Raw genomic sequence first — 18,141 nt, 5'->3', positions numbered from 1 at the left:
GAAAGGACACTAAGTAGACATGACAGCTAAATGCAATAGATGATCTTTGATTGGGTTGTAGATCCGAAAAAAGAAGAAATTATTCTGAAGACTGTTTTAGGATAATTGGATACAATGGAATAGGAACTATTTATTAGATAATATTGCATCAGTGTTAATTTTTTAGGTATGGTGTTGGTACTGCGGTTAATTAGGAAAAAGTTCTTGTTCTTACAAGATGTGTGCTGAAGATAAAGTGTCATGAAACCTGCAGCTTATTTTCACATGGTTCAGACAAAATATAGGTAGATGAAGGGCAGATAAATAGATAAGGTGAATGTAGCAACATAGAAACAATTGGTGAATCTAGGTGAAGGAAATACAGATATTCATTGTAATATTTTTTGAAAGTTTCTGTAAATTAAAAAATTTTCAAAATAAAAGTTTAGGTTGGGGAAATTCACAAATATAAAAAAGGGGGGGGAGATAATACCAAGATACATGGTCACCTTTTCCCTGTGAAATCACACTAGTCATTAGCTCACTGACATTAGCTCTTTGGAAAAGTGAAAATGGTTATCTACAAAAATCCAATGGCGCTAGATAGTGAGAACTGATTGACTAATGAAACAATTATTAAATAGAAACGAATCTCAAATAAAATTGTTGCTCAGATCTCTAAGAGCCCATGTCCCTATCTATTCATTTACCAGAAATCACGACGGATACAGTTCTAGATATGAGACTTAATTTGGCCTGACAAAAGAAGTAGTTAAAAAACCCAAGTTATTAAATGTAATTCACTTAATTAAAAAGTCTGATTGGGCTTACAGATCGCTGCAGTGTGTTTAAAATGAATAATTGGAGCCTTTTAATATTTCTAGACTTTGCAGTGCTTTATCACTAATTATAACTCATTGTTTCACGATCCTAATTATGAGAGGAACTAATGCTTCAGGTCTTTATGAAATGAGGCGAGCCATGAATTAAAACTAACACCGTGAAAAGAGCGCATTTTGTCCCGGGGGGTCCCCTAACCCCCGCGCCGGCGTGCAGCAGCTGTCCCCGGAGCGTGGGCGTACCTGCGACGACGAAGGACTCCCTCCACCGCGGCAGAGGCAAGGACTGGACGCCGTTGGAATAACTCCCCCTGTAGCCAGACTGTCCAGCTGCTTTCCGAACAAGGATCTTCCCTCCTGAGTTATCGAGCACACCACTAGGGAGAGAAAACAAATACTTTTCAAGAAAGACCAGAGTAAATACTGTTTGATGTGATCAACAGGATATCAAACCAGCCTCCGTCTTCATTTGAAGACAGGAAAGCAGCGAGATTCGGAAACGGTTTACCCGGACCTGCAGCCCATGCCTCGGTCACGCGGCCAGCGGGTCACCTCCCAGCTCGGATGTCCCTCTCTTTCTTATTACAGGACCGGACGGTTCAGTCCGTCAGGGATTTCTCTTTGCCACCACGCCTCAGATTTCTTTTCCTTGGTTTCCTCATTTCCACTAGATCGCTTCAGTAAAACTTCTTTGCTGTCAATTTTCAGCTTGGTTTAGTAACATCACAGATTGACTCCAGTTATTTCAAAGGCTGTGGTACGACGTTTTAAAAAGCAAATTATTCCTTTTATTTTGGGCCAGGGAAGGAAGGTGTGCAGCTAGATTAAACGCATTAAAGAAAGAGTCCTCAAAGACTGGAATTGCTTACTTAACTTCCAGGATTGTGAGGGTTTTAAATCCTGATGTGATGAAACTGACACATCTCCCTCTTCCCTCCCGTGTGAGGCAGAGGCTCCGTCTGGCTCCTGGCTGTCACTGTCGCTTTCACACTGTCGTTTCCTTGCCCCAGAGGTTAAAAGGGCTTTTGGGGCATTTGTAATGTACGGCACAGGGGAGCTAAGAAAGCACATAGATTTGTTTTTATCGACACCTTTCCTTCTCTCCGGGAATGAGAGTTTCCATTTCTTGCTCTCCCACCTTACGGCGGAGTCAACAACTTTCCAAACCCAACTTCCCGACGACCCAGAAGAAAAGAAAGCGATGATAATAATACTTGACATTTAAAGCACTGACTTGCTTTAGAATCATTCCCAGATACCAGCGATTTTCAACTGGCGTGCTGCGTGCGCCAGGCACACTGTGCCACAGGAGTTTTTAGGACATGCGATCCCTGACTATTTAGTCAGGGGCACCGACCTCCTTTCCCTTAGACTGTCAAATAAAAAAATGACAACAGCCAACACAGCAGTAGCTGTTCATTGTGAATGTGTCAAAATTATACCAATTTTTTGGTCAAATCGGCAAAAAATAGAATATATCTTTGGAGTTCTGCAGGATTTTAGTCATTGGTTTATGTGTGCCGAGGGAAGAGAAGGGCTGAAAGCTGCTGCTGTGTATAGCATCTCCCTGGGTCCCCTCAGCAAACCTGAGTGTGGAGGGGCGGGGACGCTGTTATTCCCAGTTCACGGAAACAGACTTAGACAGGTTGAGTGACTCCAGATTTGGTAATTCATAAACGCGAGGCAGAGATCTGACCTCAGGTCTAATTGGCCTGGAATCCCGGGTCTGTCCCACTGGTCACAGATGCCTCTCAGGGTTCAAAAGCACAGGACCTCCGGACGCCAACTCCTCACGTCTTTGGGACCCTGCCCTCTCTGCTCCCGGGCGCTCGCAGAGCCGGTCACCTCACGGCCAGCGCAGAGGCTGGTCTCGGCTCCCCCGACAGACCCATGATTCTCTCGCACGCTCTCTGTCCGAGCTGCTCTTTAGCTCTGAGAACCTGCTTCCCGCACCTGCCTCACTCGGTCCCTGACATCTTCCCCGCAGAGCTTGACACGACTTACCTAGGCCCCTGCTAACAGCGCCTTAAAACCCTGCCTCACATTGAGCCTCTGGTTTTATTTGGCCTGTGCTGTTTCCTAAAAATGCCTTGAGTTAGTTTCGTCTCCCAGCTAGATCGGAAGTTTTCTTCTGGGAAGGACGGGTTTTACGCTTCTGCCTTAGAAGGCCTGTGAGCCGTGTGCGGGCTCCGCCTTCCAGAGCCAACTGGTAAACGTCAGGATTGTGGGAACTGGTTCATTTCACACCGAGAGCTTGAAATCAGACGCGATGGGAGTATTTATACCACAGAAATTGGTAAATCAGCAACCCCGACCTTTTTGGAGAGCCGGTTGTTAAACATTTACCAACGCACCACTGGTGTAGTGGAAACTTCTAATTATTAAAAAAAATTATTCTGTCATCCCTTTACTTATAATTAGTACGGAAAATAAAAATAATTTCCAGTTTTTAATTTTCCCCCAGAGAAATTATTCTGCTCTTGGGTTTATATTCCACTGTACTGAGGAAGTGTGTGTGTGTGTGTGTGTGTGTGTGTGCGCACTTGCTCGCTGTAGCTGCCACTCAGGGTGAGGAAAGGGGGGCTGTGTTGAGCTTTCCTCAGGCTGTTTGAAAGGCAGGTGGAGGCTGCTGATATCCCCTGTGAAGGTACGTAAGACTGAAAACCCAGACTGTGGGAGAGGCGCGGATGCAGACCGATTGCGTTCCCATGAGATGTTCTGGTTGTAGAAGAGGGCGAAGCCTCCTCTTGTGGACGTAACTGAAGGACGCAATGTCCCCAGACATTGTCCTAGAGAAGGCAGATCCTGGGGAGGTCCGCGCTTTGTGCTCCAAAGTCGAAACCCCCCTCGCGCTCTCAATTTGTACACTGAGCAGTGCTGAGACCCCCTGTTCTGACGGAAGTGTGTCACCTGGGCTCTGGGCTGGCAGGCCTGGACGTGGGTCCTAATCCTGAATGTGTAACTAACTAGCAATCCAATTAACTTCCCTCTGCCTCAGTCCCCTTCTAACCAACGGGGGTGCTAACGGCAGTCTCCTAGGGTTGAGGCGATGCTAACAGGAGAGAGTCACAGAGTAAGGGATTACGGCCATTGTGATGACATCTTTGGTGAGGTCAGATTAACTCGTGCGGCTCTGTCCTGCGTAGGGAACACGGGAAGGCAAGAGAGTGCCAGCCAGTGCCGTAGGAAGCCAGTGCCAACCATCTGGGGTCACAGATGGAGAAATACAGGCGATCTGAAGACAGGCTCAGCCTGGCCACAGAGGTCAGAGCCTGCAGACGAGGCGGGAGAGGGCCGGCACGGTGGCGCTGTGCGGGACGCCACGGCGTGCGGACTGGTGTGTGCGCACATGTGTGCAGGCACGTGTGGGCGGCACGCGTCTGTGTCCGTGCACATGCAGGCGTGTGGATTTATGTGCCTCTTTCTTCCGTCATGAAACTGACTTCAGAGTGAAAGCAAAATATTTTCCTCCCACAGCCTGGAGTTAAACAGGCTTCGGCGCTGCTGTTCTGAAACCTTCTCTGCTTATCCCGAGAGGAGCCTCCGTTCACTGCTCACAGTGAACCATCAGGTGGCTCGTCCCCCCTGCAGGGGTGGGAGGCAGGAGCATGGCCAACATCCACTGGTAATGCTTACATCTTATTTACACATAGATTTTTTTTTCGTTTCTTACTGCTTTTCTAAATTTCAGAGACCCTGCCGGCTAGGTACCTCGAAAGGGAGTGGATTCTACATCTTCCCCCCTCTCTCTGGCAGAGGTGCAACTGAACAACCAGCTGACTGGTGTGCCAGGAAGGAAAGGGAGAGAGAACCAGAAGCCCGAATAATTCAGACGCTTCATCAGGATCCAGCGTCCAAGTCCCGACGCCGGAGCCACGTCTCGGTGCAGTGCCGGGCAGTGGTTAGGAGCGTGTGCGGGGCCCTGACGCGGCTTCGAGGCCCTGCTCTGACGCTCAGCCTTAATAGTGCGGCTTTAGAAAAGCTGTTCAACTCTAAGGTGGATACTAGCCGTAGATACCGCATAGGGCGACTGTGAGGTTTAAATGAGATAACAGAGGTGAGGTGCTCGACACAGACACAGTAACCTTAATATCAAAGATGTCAAGGAAAGAGACTTTCCTGAGCTTTGATTCCAAGCGAAGAGCAAGAGGGGCGAGGGCTCTGCGACGGTCACTGTGGTCTCTCTTCATTCAGGCAGTGAATTACTTAGTCCATGCCACGCCTCCTGTCCTCCTGCCTGGTCTCAAACCAACAGCTGACCAAGCAGACCCCCCCCCCCCCCCGTTCCACTATCTCGGGCCATCGCCACAGCTGAGACATTTCTTCTCCAAACGTCTGGGCCTTAGTCTCAACCCTACTACTTCCTTGCTCAGCACATACAGGTGGGACAAAAAGTGCTTTACATCATCAAGAACTCTGGTTTCCTTGTTACGAATGTCTTCATTCAGGCACAAAGAGAGGTCAGTCGTCCTATCCACAGAGCACTGTGAGAGGAGATCCAGGACCACGCGCGGCTCCTGCAGAACCTCATGGGGTAGGGGTGCCAGGTGAAATGCAGGGTGCTCAGTTAAATTTGTACATTTTTGCTTGCGACATCAGGCCACCCTGCCCTGGCTCCCTGCCCACACCATGACTGCTCGCTGTTGCGTAGCTCGGAGCCACCCACCTGTGAACCGCAGCAGCACACAGGCTGGAGAAGGAAGCGTAGGCGTCCGTGCCATAAACGCGGTACTTGGGGTCTTGGCATCCTGCCGGACATTTCACAATGAACTCAGGATTGAGTATCTTTCCAGCTTTGACATCACAGTTGATCTGAGGCACAGCTGAGAATATAAAATGAGGTCAAAATTACACCTTGTGGTATCAGCTTACATGGGGTGACTCTGTTAGGTCATAACTGTTCATTTAGTTAATCGCTAAAAGCCAGAGCCTGGCCTGACCCTAGATCCCTTCCATATAATGAAAGCAAAGACGTAATTAATTAGGACATTCCGCAGACCAAACAAACAACAGAGACCATCCATTGCATATAATGGCAAGAGAGCAAAAACTAAAGGCTCATTCCTGTATTTATCTGGACAACCAATTAATTGAAGAGGACTCCGGGAAATGATCCACCTCCAGTGACCAGAAATATCACCTGGAGTCAATGGCTGGAGAGCCCTGGTTTTTCAGATGCATTGGAGCTAGCCCAGGGGAAGGGAAAACTCTCAGACAACCCTGTAGGAGGAAGGAAAGCTACCCCAGGAAAGGCAAACGGGAGCATGGGTCTTGGGGTCAGGACTGGCCGGGACAAGGCTGGCCTGCTGCAGCTGAGGCTCTGTGCAGGAGCCCACGGGAGGAGTGGGACAGGCAGGGCCAGGCCAGGTGGAGGAGCTGGAGTGCTTGTGTGCCATGTGGGATGTGGGGCGAGATGGAAGGTCTTGGGACAGGGGAGGTAGAAAATGAAAGTGGTCTTTTGTCTTGGTTCCAGAGGATGGGTCCTAGATCCATGAGATGGGCGTGGTCTTTTCTCATCTGGCTCAACACGTGGTGGGAAGCTGGGAGCTCCCTGCCGAGCACCCAGGGGAAGCTCATCCATTCTTCCCTCCGTCCTTTCTGGCTTCGTGACTGCAATTGCCAGGCTAGTGCTGTCCAGTATAGTAGGCGAGTCTCCTGGAGCTGAAAGCTTGCTAGGGGTGCGGTGGGGAGATGCTCTAATGGCAGGACCTACGAGGAAGTTCGGCTGCATCTTCCCTGAAAAGATTTTCTCTCAAAAATTTCTGAAAGAAAAGGTCTCCCAGATGACACTATCCTGATGTCCTGCGAGCTGGGAATGTATTCCGTTCTGGGCCCTGCTCTTCAGAAGGGACTTGGAAGCATGAGCACAGTGCAAGGCGTAAGCAGGCTCCGGAGGGGCCTGGGAACTACCGGATGAAGGGACGGCTGGCGGGAATGGGCCGTGTGCCCTAAGGAGAGAGAATTGGGAGGCAAGTGACAGTTGTCTCCACAAGAAGGACTGTTGTGTGCTGTGTCACCAGAGGGCAGAGTTAGAACTCAAGGGTAGACTTTCTATGGAGGAAGGTGTGGCCAAGAAGAACCTTCCTAGCAATAGCATTTGCCCTTGGAGGAACCGTGAGCAGTGACAGGGCTGGGACTGTGGGAGCAGGGGCTGCCGGGTTGAGGAGGGGCTTCCACGGTGGGCGGGGGTAGACGCAAAGCCCCGCCCAGCGCCAGGAGCCTGTGATTATGTGCGTGTACATGGATGCAGGATCTCTGCCAGGCCACCCACCCTCTAGCTGGGTTACTGAGATGGCCTCAGAGCTGTTAATGGCTTCCAGCTGTATCCAGAAGGCACACTCGTTTTTTTAACCCTTACGTACCTGAACGGGGCAGCGTTGCATTTCATTCAGACTGGAGAGAGCTGAAGTTGGAACTCCCTCTCTTTCCTTAACTGCCCCTCCCAGCCCATCTCTGCCACTCGGGGCTGGGCCCGCATGGAAGCCCTTCTCCTGGGAGCCCAGGGGCTGAGTCTGATCACAGGCTAAAACAATTTGTGGTCTACATTAAGAAGTGGAGCCCTGTGCTTAAAACAGTTCTGTGGTTTCAGTCTTCCCACCACAGGTTGCCTCCTCTCCAAAGTTGTTTTCTTTTTATCTTTCATTCTTTTAAACCCTGATGCTCAAGGCTACATTTACTATTTTGAGTCTTACGGTATTTTTTTTTTTAAAGGCAATTTGGGGGCTGAAGATGCCAGTGTAGTCTCTCCTTAAGTTCGTTAGTTGTTTGATCCCTGGGTGTAGCTCAGTGTGTTCAGCTCTCCTCCTGTCTGCAGATCACTTGCCCACTCCCAAAGGCATCTCCTCTCCTCCCTTAGATGGGAAGAAAAGGAAAGCACTCCTTCTTGGTTCCAATTTATTTGAAATTGGAGGTGACAAGCCCTATAAACTGGGGCTCAATTTGGATGTCACTTTGACTCCCTAAGATTTTGGATCTCCTGGCAGGCCAACCCACATCTTCCAAAGTGGAGTAAATGGCTCTATCTAGAAGCTTACTGTATGAGGTTTAACTAATGATTAAACCTATTGAAAGACTTCAGGGTGAACTCAGATGCCCTGACTCTTAACCCAAAGCTTTCCCAGCTCCACCTGGCTGCCTCTTCCATCACCAAAGAGGAGTGAAACTGCTGCTTCCCTCCTCTGATGCCACAGGGCTTTTCTGAATGAAGATCACTGGCAACCACCAGTGGGTGAATGCGGGATATGTCTTAAAAATAGGTTGTGTGTATGTGTGTGTGTATGTGTGTATGTGCGTGCATGTGCGTGTGTGTGTGTGTGTGTATGTGTGTGTGTGTCCATCTGTGCATTTATCCAAACACCTGCAAGGCAACCCTTCTAGCATAATTCTTGCAGTGTTTTCCTGTTATTTCTGAGAATTGCTCTGGTAGAATTTACTTAACTAAAAATCTTCAACAGAGAGGGTTCACCTCCCTTCTCATCCACACATTAGAAGAGGGCTGGGAGGTTAATCCTCTGCCGTTTTCATGGTCAGAGAGAGGGCACCCCCCCAATATGTATGGAGAGGACACTGTGGGCACCAGCTGTCCAGAGCAGGCGGACACTGGGAATTACTGACAAGTTGCTACAGCTACAACCTGCGGACCTACTCAAGAAGCTGTATGCATGTTATACCCAAACCCTATAACCACAGAGCTGTGTATCTCTTCATTAGGGTCCAATACACGAAAGAACCAAGTCCCAGAACAATGGCCTCTTCACTCCTGAGGCAGGTCCTCTGGGAACCATCCATCCTTTCAAGGTTGATTGCAAAAATCTTTCCCTGCCTTACAAGGTATTCAGGTTAACTTGTTGGAGAGAACTATGTGAATTAAACATTGTACATTTCACCCCAGGTTAAAGCTATTTCAACAGACTTCAATAGAACGAAAATATTTCAGAACGTAGCTTCACTGCCTGTGGAAAACAGCTTGCTTTTGTGTATCCTGCTGATTGTTGTCTTCATCATCTAGATTTTCTGCTCAGAAAACTCTCAGCGCCCACCTTCTAAAGAATGGAGCAGAACAAAGTTCCTCAGACTGGCAGTGCCTGGTCCAAACCCACTTCCCAGCTGCATCTCCCGTGATGCCCCGACACTTAAACAAAACCACTGTTCCCAAGGTCATCTGCCACGTGCTTCCTGTGATATCTGGGCTTCGTCCACCTAGAGAGCCCTCCTACTCACCTCTGCTTACAAAAAATTCTACTTATTTTTCCTGTCCTTCCTTGGACACCCTTTAATGAAACCAGTATGGATCCTGGTATAGTGGTTTCCTGTTGTTCATTTGTCCATCCATCCAACAAATACCTAATGAGCACTAAGCTATCTTCATGGTGCTTTGGTTTGGTTGGGAAGACAGGCTGTATAAAATAGATCTTATAGTCACGCGTGGTAAGTGTATAGTTGAGGAGGTGTGGCACACACAGGAGCCACCTAAACGAGATTTGCGTGTGTGCTGGCAGTGGGAGTTGGGTCCAGGAAGGCTTTCCTTTGCATGCATTTATCTTACACGAGATTGGATGCTCACTGACGTCAGAGACTTTGCAGGATGGAGCGAGTTAATCATCTTGGCTCTGACCTGTGTAACGCTGCCTCATCTGAACCCACTTTGGAGTAAGGCCGTTGCTTCTGGACTCTTCCAGGGCTTCCTTACAAGTAGAAAAGCTACTGAGGCGATTTTACAATTTAATAAATTTTCCCTCTCTAGTGCAGATACTCTGCCAGGCAGGGATTGTTCTAGAGTCACTGGTTGACATAAATGATGTGGGAACGCTTGATGGGTTTATTACAGTGTGTGCTGAGAGGCTCCTGGCTTGGAGTAGGACATTTTCTGAATGTGTAATCTACACGTAACCGAAGTTAATTCTTAAAATGGTAGGGTGTCACGACTGCCTGAGGAGCAGAGTGCTATGAACACACCTCAACCCTTCAATCGTTATGTGGAGCCTTCGGCAATCAAGAGAAATGCAGCCACATTTTGGCGATTTGTTGGAAACTGCTTGAGTGGGTCTGTGCTGAGTAAATCTACCACAGAGATGTCCCTGGGGAAGGTCAGATCTGTGGCTCCAAAACATATCAGGAAAATGGGAGCCTTAAAAAAGTCACCTCTAAAGATAAACTTGATGAAACTCTCATTTTGTGCAGAGAGGTAAAGTTTTCCATGGACTGCACAACGGGTTAATTTATTAAGACGTTACTTTATGGTTATTCTTATTTTCTTCCCTTTAGTATTCTAGGAAGGTAGCCAGGCTTTCATGTTCTCAGGGGGCCCCTCTAAATGTTCTAGACTACACAAGGCATCCAGGGGCTGAGGCAGGGAGGGAAGAAGACCCTGTAATGATGGAGTTTGACCCTTTGAGCCCCTGGCAACTGGCAGTGTGATGTCAGACTTGATTCGATTTAGAAAAGCAGGCGATGTGATAAGCCCAGTGTGGTGGAGTAAAACTGTACCCAACATAACCGTGTCTGTGAAAAGGAAGCGTTAGCTTGGAACAAACAGTCACATGCCGGTGGCGGGAGTGGAGCTGTGAGGACGCGTCCCATTGTTTTGCATTTGCTTTTCCCTCTGTAAAACCCTCGTGACAGATTCCTTGCAGCATACACCACCTCCCAGGCCCAAGGGGCTCCCCACGGAGATAAGCAATGGCCATGGGGGTCACTGGGAGTCAGGAGAAGACTAAAGAAGTGGGAGGAAGGAAAAGGTGATGTAAGGAAAAGAAGAGGAAGTTGGGAGGAGAGAAAGAGACACTCACCCAAAACCACAGCAACCCTACGCGGGGACAGAACAGAGCCTTGGGACGGCGCGTGGTCCAGGCCAAGCCAAGGAAGGCGCACCCCAGGTCCCCCCTCTGTTTCTACCACACCGCTTCTGCTTTATTTCCCATTCATTAGCCCCTGATCATCCAACGCCTTCATCTACCTCCAGGCGGCATTGGGACAGTGTCTAGGGTCGAACCTCACATGGACCCGAGTTTCAAGCCTGGCTCTGCCAGCTGGTTGGGCCGTATTGTGGGCAGTAGATCCCCAAAGGCTGAGAGCAGTGCCATATGTGGAGTTGGGGTCACTGAACTGACCACTGACCCAAGCGCTCAAGTTGCCTCCTCCTCGGTATTTTACCTTCAGCCCTCTGGGTGGCGAGGACTTTTAGTCTTAAACAAACACGGGAGAAAATTGAGGGCTGGCTAGAGGGGGTCAGAGGCCGCTGAGCAGAGCCTGTCCACACTCACACTTCACACTCCCACCTTGAAGCTGCCCTCATCTTGGTTCTCTCTCTAGTCCACCAGTTCTCAAATTTTACTGGGCATGGGAATCCCTTGGAGAGCTTGTTAAAATAGATTGCCACCCTCCCCCTTCCCCCTCGAGCTCTGGATGCAGGGGCCTGGGGTGGGTGGGGCAGAAGGTTCCAGGCGATGCTGATGCTGCTGGCCCAGGAACACCCTCTGAGAACCACTGACCTAGTTCGTTTCACACTGAAGCCAAAGTGATTTGTTTAAAGTGATTTGCTTTTCTGCTTAAAACCCTTTAGTGGCTCCTTTTGTAAGATATATTTTGAGGTGTCAACTGTAAGAGTAAAATGATCCATAAATACTTACCTCCAGAAGGAGTCAGAGGCGTCTAGGTCTGCTAGAGACGATTGTGAGGTGTGTGTATTTATCTCTCAAGGAGATAAGAGAAGTTGTAATTGTTCTGTTTTCCACTTTACTGTATAAATCTGTGTGCAATTCTTGGTAGACACTTTCATCCCACCTGTACGTGGGTGTAAATCTGAAACGCTCACTCACTAATAAATTGTGTTCTCTCTCTTTTCTCTTTATATGTTGGTACAAAGGGTTTTTTTTCCTATGGCAGGATTGTTTTATTTCTCGAACACACCCCTATTCATTTTACTCTTTGCCGAACCACTGTGCCACCTAGGCTGATGCAATTAAATTATCCACCCCTACGCTCCCCACCCCCCAGGAGCCTGGGATTAACTGAGAGAATGGTCTGCACAGAGAGAGAGGCAAACACAGAGAGAAGCAGAGCTGCTGATTCCTGAGGTCTTTCCATCTGGGGGATGATCCCAGTGAGTTCTAGCTATTGTCCCTGCCTTGGGTTCTGCAAGTGACCCCATATCCTGCCTAATTCCCTTTCATTGCTGAAGCAAATTGGCCCTGGATTTCTGCTAATTGCATCCAAAATAACCTGCACTGAAACACTCCCTGTTGCCTTCATGATGAAGTCCAGATTCCTGGACACCATAACAAGTAGATCTTCAGGATCTGGCGCCTGTTTACCCCTCCATCTCTTATCTCAACACATTTACCTCCTACTCTATATTTCAGTCATACTTACCTACTTTTTTTTTTCTTTTTAGCTCTTTCTACCCTTCAGGACTTGAGCGTGCAGTTTTCTCTCTGCTGTGGCACTCTTTTCTCCTTATTGCCTGGCCAATTCCTATATGGCCTCCAGATATCAGTGTGTCACTTTCTCCAGGAAGCCCTCCCAGATACACAGCTGTTTCTCCATTTTCTCAGAGTACCTTTAGCTCCTGAGTCCTGGTACTTACAGAACACATCATAATTGCCCGTTGACTTGTCTTTCTTCCTCCCTAGGTTTTGAGCTTTCTTAGGGCAAAGGCTAAGTCTCCATTGCTGTTGTATCTGTGTGTTTAAATACAGTACCCGGTGCTTGGCTGGCACCTAATAAATGCGTGTCAGATGAATGAATGATGTGCTTCCCTTGTCATCACTCACCCCAGTGGCAGATTGACAACACTGAGTGGAAAAAAATGAAAATTACTTTGGCCTCAAGTTATAGACTATAATTTGGAACTATCCCCAAGGTAAAGAATCAGATATTGCCATGGTTTGGGACTATCCTATTACCTTCGTTGTATCTTTTCCCCCTTTATTTAGTGATTGTGCCAGAGTTTCTAATTAGAGAAAAAGGCCTCGTGCACTTATTGATTCAAATGTGCTGCTTTTGAATCGCTGGGGAGATTTTGAGAAGAAAGGTAGAATTCAGCATATCAGAAATTCAATCCATGTGAGATCTCTCAAAGAGGTTTGCCCTTGGGTCACTTAGCACAGACTTTCTTAGTCACTGAAAACTGTTGTTATGGTAATCATGGATTTTCGTGATTTCTGTGTATGAGTTAATGAAGACACTGGAAACAACCCAAAGGAATTTATACTTGGGTGTGCATTTGTCTCCATATTAACCCGATCATTGTTTTGAACACACATCTGACCCTGGGCCGATTCTCTTGGCTCTAGGTCCTGACAGGAATAAATAAACAACGGATTCCTTTTTAGTGTTTCAGGCTAGGAGGCTGTGGATGGCCGCCCTCCTGGTCTCATTTCAACAGGAAATCCCACATGGCGCGCATGAAGGAGCAGAAGAAAAAAAGAATGGTGTGTGAAGCAAATCCCTCTCTTTTGTTTCAAGTTATTAATGTTGCTGATTTCAAGGCACCTAAATGTAATGCCTGGGAGGAAGTTTCGGTTGTGGAGAGCGCAGAGCTCTGATCATAGCCAAGGCCCTTCTTGTATGGGCCTCTCTACATATACCTTAATCAAGCTCCCACCAAGCCCACGAATCTGGCTCCAGGCAGGAGCTCCCTGTGCTCACGGCGTTTGGTGTGAGATTTCCCACCCGGGTCCTGTCCTGTCCTGCTATTATTTCCCATCATCTGTCCTCCTTTCTTTCCCAGCAGTGTGGGTGCTTGTCCCACCCTCCCTTAATGACGCCAACAGTGTTTAGGCCGCAGTGGTACTTGGACTTTCTGGACTCGTCTTTAAGGGGAGTGGGTCTGTGCCTTCTCCAGGCCTCCCCACTGACGGGAATGGGAACGTGGTGGACGAAGCTGGGGGGCTGTTTAGACAGTGGCCTGGGGCCACACTGAGAAAAGCCAAATGACAAGGAAGAGGAGCCTGGGTCCCTGAAGACTGTGACGCTTCCCTGAAAGCCCAGGCTGACTATGTTTACAGGAGAGGGAAAGAAACTTCTGTCTTATTGAAGCAACTGTTATTTTAGATGTTCTGTTATCGAATCTTAACTGATATACCACCCCAAAAACAAAATTTAATTTTCCTCTTTCCATGGAGTGGGTGTGAAACCTCATGGGCTTTTCTGGGAAATTGACCTTCTGATTCCAGGCCATGCTGGAAGGCGGGCAGCTTTGCTGGACCTTTGCATTGGACAGGCTGAATTTTCTGGTATGGGGAACTGGGACATCGTTTCAATGGCAGGAAGATACCGACTCCAGCTTAGCCATAGAGACATAGTGTTGCCTGGTCTTTGTATGTGTATTTTGAATTTTTCTAGTGTAATGGAACCACATATCTTTCACCCTAAACTCCGGACTCCTGTCTCAAATGCTTTTTGGAATGGGGTAGGTGATAAATAAGAATAATTATTAATTAGTCTGAGTGCAGAGTAATTGAGATAAGGGAAAAAAACAAAACCAAAACAACCTTCCAGATTATCTAAAACAAGTACAATAGCCCTCCTCCTGGGAGAAACAAGCCTTATGTCAGTGAGGAATTAGTTTTACTTACTGAATTTAGGCCTTTTAGTCTTCTTTGTCACTTCCTTATTTGAATGTATTCCAGTCACCAGCAAAACTACATGAAGAAAATACAAAATAACTAATCAATATTATTTCACCCACACACTTCCTCTCTCTTGACCTTGATACTTGCTTTGATCACATATTAGAGTATTCTCATTAGTTAAACTAATTTTCCCTTATATTAAGGTTAAGAAATAAGATATATCTCTTGTATGCTTGGCCTCTGTTGAGAAAGGTCTCTTTAGAAATGCCTTTCGGATGCCAGCCTTTGTCTGGCTGTCTTTACATTTCAACACACCAACCCTGCCGGCTCCATTCTGCAAAGGAGGGGCCCCGGTCTGCTTGGTCCCAGGGGTGAAGGACAGAGGCCGATGAGCACTTCTCGTGTTCTTTCCTCCGTGTCACACTGAGTTTCCAAACGGCCAGAGAACGGCATGCTCAAGTGTGTGCGTGTGTGAGTGTGCACATGAGAGTGGGACAGAGGGAGGGGAGATGGAGGGGCTATGAAAAAGCCCCAGAGAAGGGCTGTCTGGGAAAGGAAGCCAAGGGGACAGGTGACTGGGAGCAGAAAGAGACTGGTCACGAGATCTGAGATGTGACCTGAGTGTCCCCAGGTGGTCCATCCAGAGCCACAGACAGCATTTGGATGCTGTTCTCAGGAAGTGTAACATAAGGGGGAGAAGAGGGAACCTCTTTATTCATTTTTTTAAAAAATTTAAAATACATTTTTATTGATTTTTTTTTTTTTTTTTTTTTGAGAGAGAGAGAGAGAGAAACATCAATCGGTTGCCTCCTGCATGCACACGGACGGGGAATTGAATCCACAACCTGGGTATGTGCTCTGTCCAGGAATCAAACCAGCAACCTTTCAGTGCAGGGGACTACACTCAACCAACTGAGTCACATGGGCCAGGACATTACCCTTTTAAATTTAAAGCCACATTACTGCCCGGCTGGTGTGGCTCAGCGGTTGAGCATTGCCCTACGATCCAGGCGATCGCAGTTCGATTCCCAGTCAGCGCGCAGGAGGCAGTGGATCAATGAGTCTCTCATCACTGGTGTTTCTATCTCTCCCTTCCTCTCTCTGAAATCAATAAAATAAATAAATAAAGTCACATTACCAGTTTAAGCCTCATGTTTTTAAAAACTAACTGACAGATTTTTTTCTTATTACCAAAATAATACATGTTCCTTGTAGAAAAATGTAAAGAACACAAAAAGCAGTACAGGAAATATGGATGAACACAAAAGTGTATTTTCAGCCTTTTTCTATATGGATATACATATTCATATGGGTACTTTCAAATGAATATATGATCATGTTCATTCTGTTTACAATATTTTAGAACTTATTTCTACTTAAGGATACATACAGGCATTTATTGGTCATATAGTGTTACTCTTACAATAATTTTAACTGCCTATAAATATACATACTATTTGCATATATCATAATTTAGCCAAATTCCCAATTTAACATAAATAGCTTCATCTTTGCACTGATCCATTATTATTTCCTTCAAACAAATCTCCAGATATAATTTCTTATCTGAAAGCTATGCCCACTTAACATTTTTATTTATATTATGAAATTTTTTTATTGGCAAAATTCTCACTTCTCTGTACCTATGCTAATCCCACCAGTAGACAGCAAAGCAAGGTTTTTCCTCCCAAAGGGCTGGTCAGTTCTCTACTCTTCCCTCTGCAGGCACCCCCTCTCCTTATCCACTCAAAAGGGGTACTGCTTTCACTTACCTCCATTTAAGCCACTTTTCTGAGAAACCTACTTTCTGGGTAAGGTTAGGACTCTGGAGGTGACCATGAGGCAATAGAATAATCGAAATAGGCATTTTCCTCCCTAGTTTTTGCGTTTGTTTTTTAGCAGAATACAGAGCCTCAATTGAGGCCTAACTGGACTTAGAAATTCTTGAATTGGAAACTATCTTTAGAGTAAAAAGAGGCAATGTCTCCAAGTGTTTGTTATGGAAACTTTTTATTTATCTTATGATTCTCCAGCTAATCTGCCAATGATGCAGCCACTGAATTATCCCCAGTTTTGACAACTAGCATTAGCTGAGGCTGGGATGGTTGACATATGATGTCCTGTGAGAACAGAAACATGAAAGGGAATTCAGTGAGACCCAAACTGCAGCCAAGCAGAATGAAGGCAGACATTTTTGTAGGTGGTGTTTACTTCTGGGGTTTGGGGGGTGTGAGTGTCCCGGAGGTCTAATTTTTATAGTAGCTTCTGTGTCATTTAACGCTGCAGAGGCCACATTTTCATTTTATAGACAAAAATAAATAACGAATCCTTGAAATTTTTTTTTTTTTTAAACAAGTACAAAGTAAATATATAGAAAGTAAATGATACAAGGTGAGCGAATGGAGTAAGTGAAATAGTAATAAATTTGGGTATCCATTTTTTGTGGAAAACCAAATCTTGTCCTGAGCCTGTGTGTCTGTGGCAAGTGATTTATAAGCCCTGGTATCACTAGGACTATAAATATTTCCGTAAGACCATCCCATCACCTGCATTTGCTCACCCAAGACCCTCCAGGCTGAGAACATGCAGAGCTGGGTTCAGTTTTACAGCCACGGCTAATAAAGTCATTATTTTCCATGGCACACAGAGGCCAGCCCCTGTCTTCCATGCTTGTTAATTAAAGCTCCCCAGGGGTCACTCCTCAGGGGGAGGGCTGATCAATAAGGCTGCAGATGTGCTTGTGCCCTGGAGAGAGTTATCTTTCCTTATCCGCAAGACTCCTCACATTGAAATGGTGAATTGGATGTTGGACTTGGGTGAGAGAAAAATCAGTCTTGTGCCCCTTTCCTTAGGAAGCCAGTCAGAGCGCTGAAATGCTGACGCTCACTTCACAGTACAAAGTGAGACCCAGGTGAGAAAGCCAGTCCCTCCTGGGGGAGCAGTTCATCCTCTGGCTCTGAGGCCATTAGTCTCCAGGAGCCTTGAGGGAATGATGTCTAGACCCCAAAGTTCCAAGGCAGTCATGACTGACCAGCTCTGCAGCAATCCCTCTCATGGATAACATGGGAAGTTCTTACCTTTCCTTAGGAGTGCTTGAAATTTCAAAACAAATTAAATATTTAAATTACTTTTTCCAATAAAAAACTTCCCCCCCACTTCTCTCACTTCCTCTCTGGTGTGGCCATCAGTACAGCTATCATAGCTGAGGTGTGATTGTCTTCATATTCAATTTAAATAATTTATAGGTAAAGAAAATATAAGTGAATTAGCTTGAAACAGTGCTCAGTCTTATTAATGATAAAAAAAAAGCAAGCTAAAGTAAAATGAATGCAAGCTACAACAAAGTGACGACATATTTCCCCTTATCATGAAAGTAAATATTGATTAGACACAAGGTTAGACTTACTCCTGGCATGGACTTGGGGCTAGGGCATTCCAGTCACTGTTGGTAGAGTCTAAGAAGGTAGGGTCAGTCTGGAAAGCCTTTGGTAATACATTTCAATGGCCTTAAAAACATTTCTATTCTTTGTCCTAAAATATATACCCCAGAATTTCCTGAGCGATAAGAGCAATGGGACATCTTCTGTTATAATAATATGGACTTGGGTTCTTGTCCTCAGTTGCTGAAATTGCTTCAGAGTCATAAAGGTGACATGGGTGTCGTATTAGTCATAGCAGGTCCCTTTCAACCACTTCTGAGTTTATGGTAATGAGATGACTTTGGGGAATCCCCTAAAGATAAGGGAGCT

The 18,141-nt window shown here is 46.5% G+C and overlaps 1 protein-coding gene across 1 annotated transcript in view; it reads right to left on the bottom strand.

The window, feature by feature from the left end:
* VIT (vitrin) overlaps positions 1–18,141 on the bottom strand; it is a 75,335-nt gene that overhangs the window by 39,303 nt on the left and 17,891 nt on the right. The window contains exons 3-5 of the mRNA XM_016219012.2: positions 14,396–14,461; positions 5,485–5,641; positions 1,062–1,195 (exon numbers count right to left, since the gene is read on the bottom strand). Coding sequence (XP_016074498.2) covers positions 1,062–1,195; positions 5,485–5,641; positions 14,396–14,461 — 357 coding nt within the window. The remainder of the gene's footprint in view (positions 1–1,061; positions 1,196–5,484; positions 5,642–14,395; positions 14,462–18,141) is intronic.

This window comes from Miniopterus natalensis, chromosome 13 (genome assembly GCF_054644295.1).
Source record: "Miniopterus natalensis isolate mMinNat1 chromosome 13, mMinNat1.hap1, whole genome shotgun sequence".
Classification (NCBI taxonomy): domain Eukaryota; kingdom Metazoa; phylum Chordata; class Mammalia; order Chiroptera; family Miniopteridae; genus Miniopterus; species Miniopterus natalensis.
The sequence above is the reverse complement of the archived record's forward strand: the minus strand, read 5'-3'. Positions and strand labels throughout refer to the sequence as shown.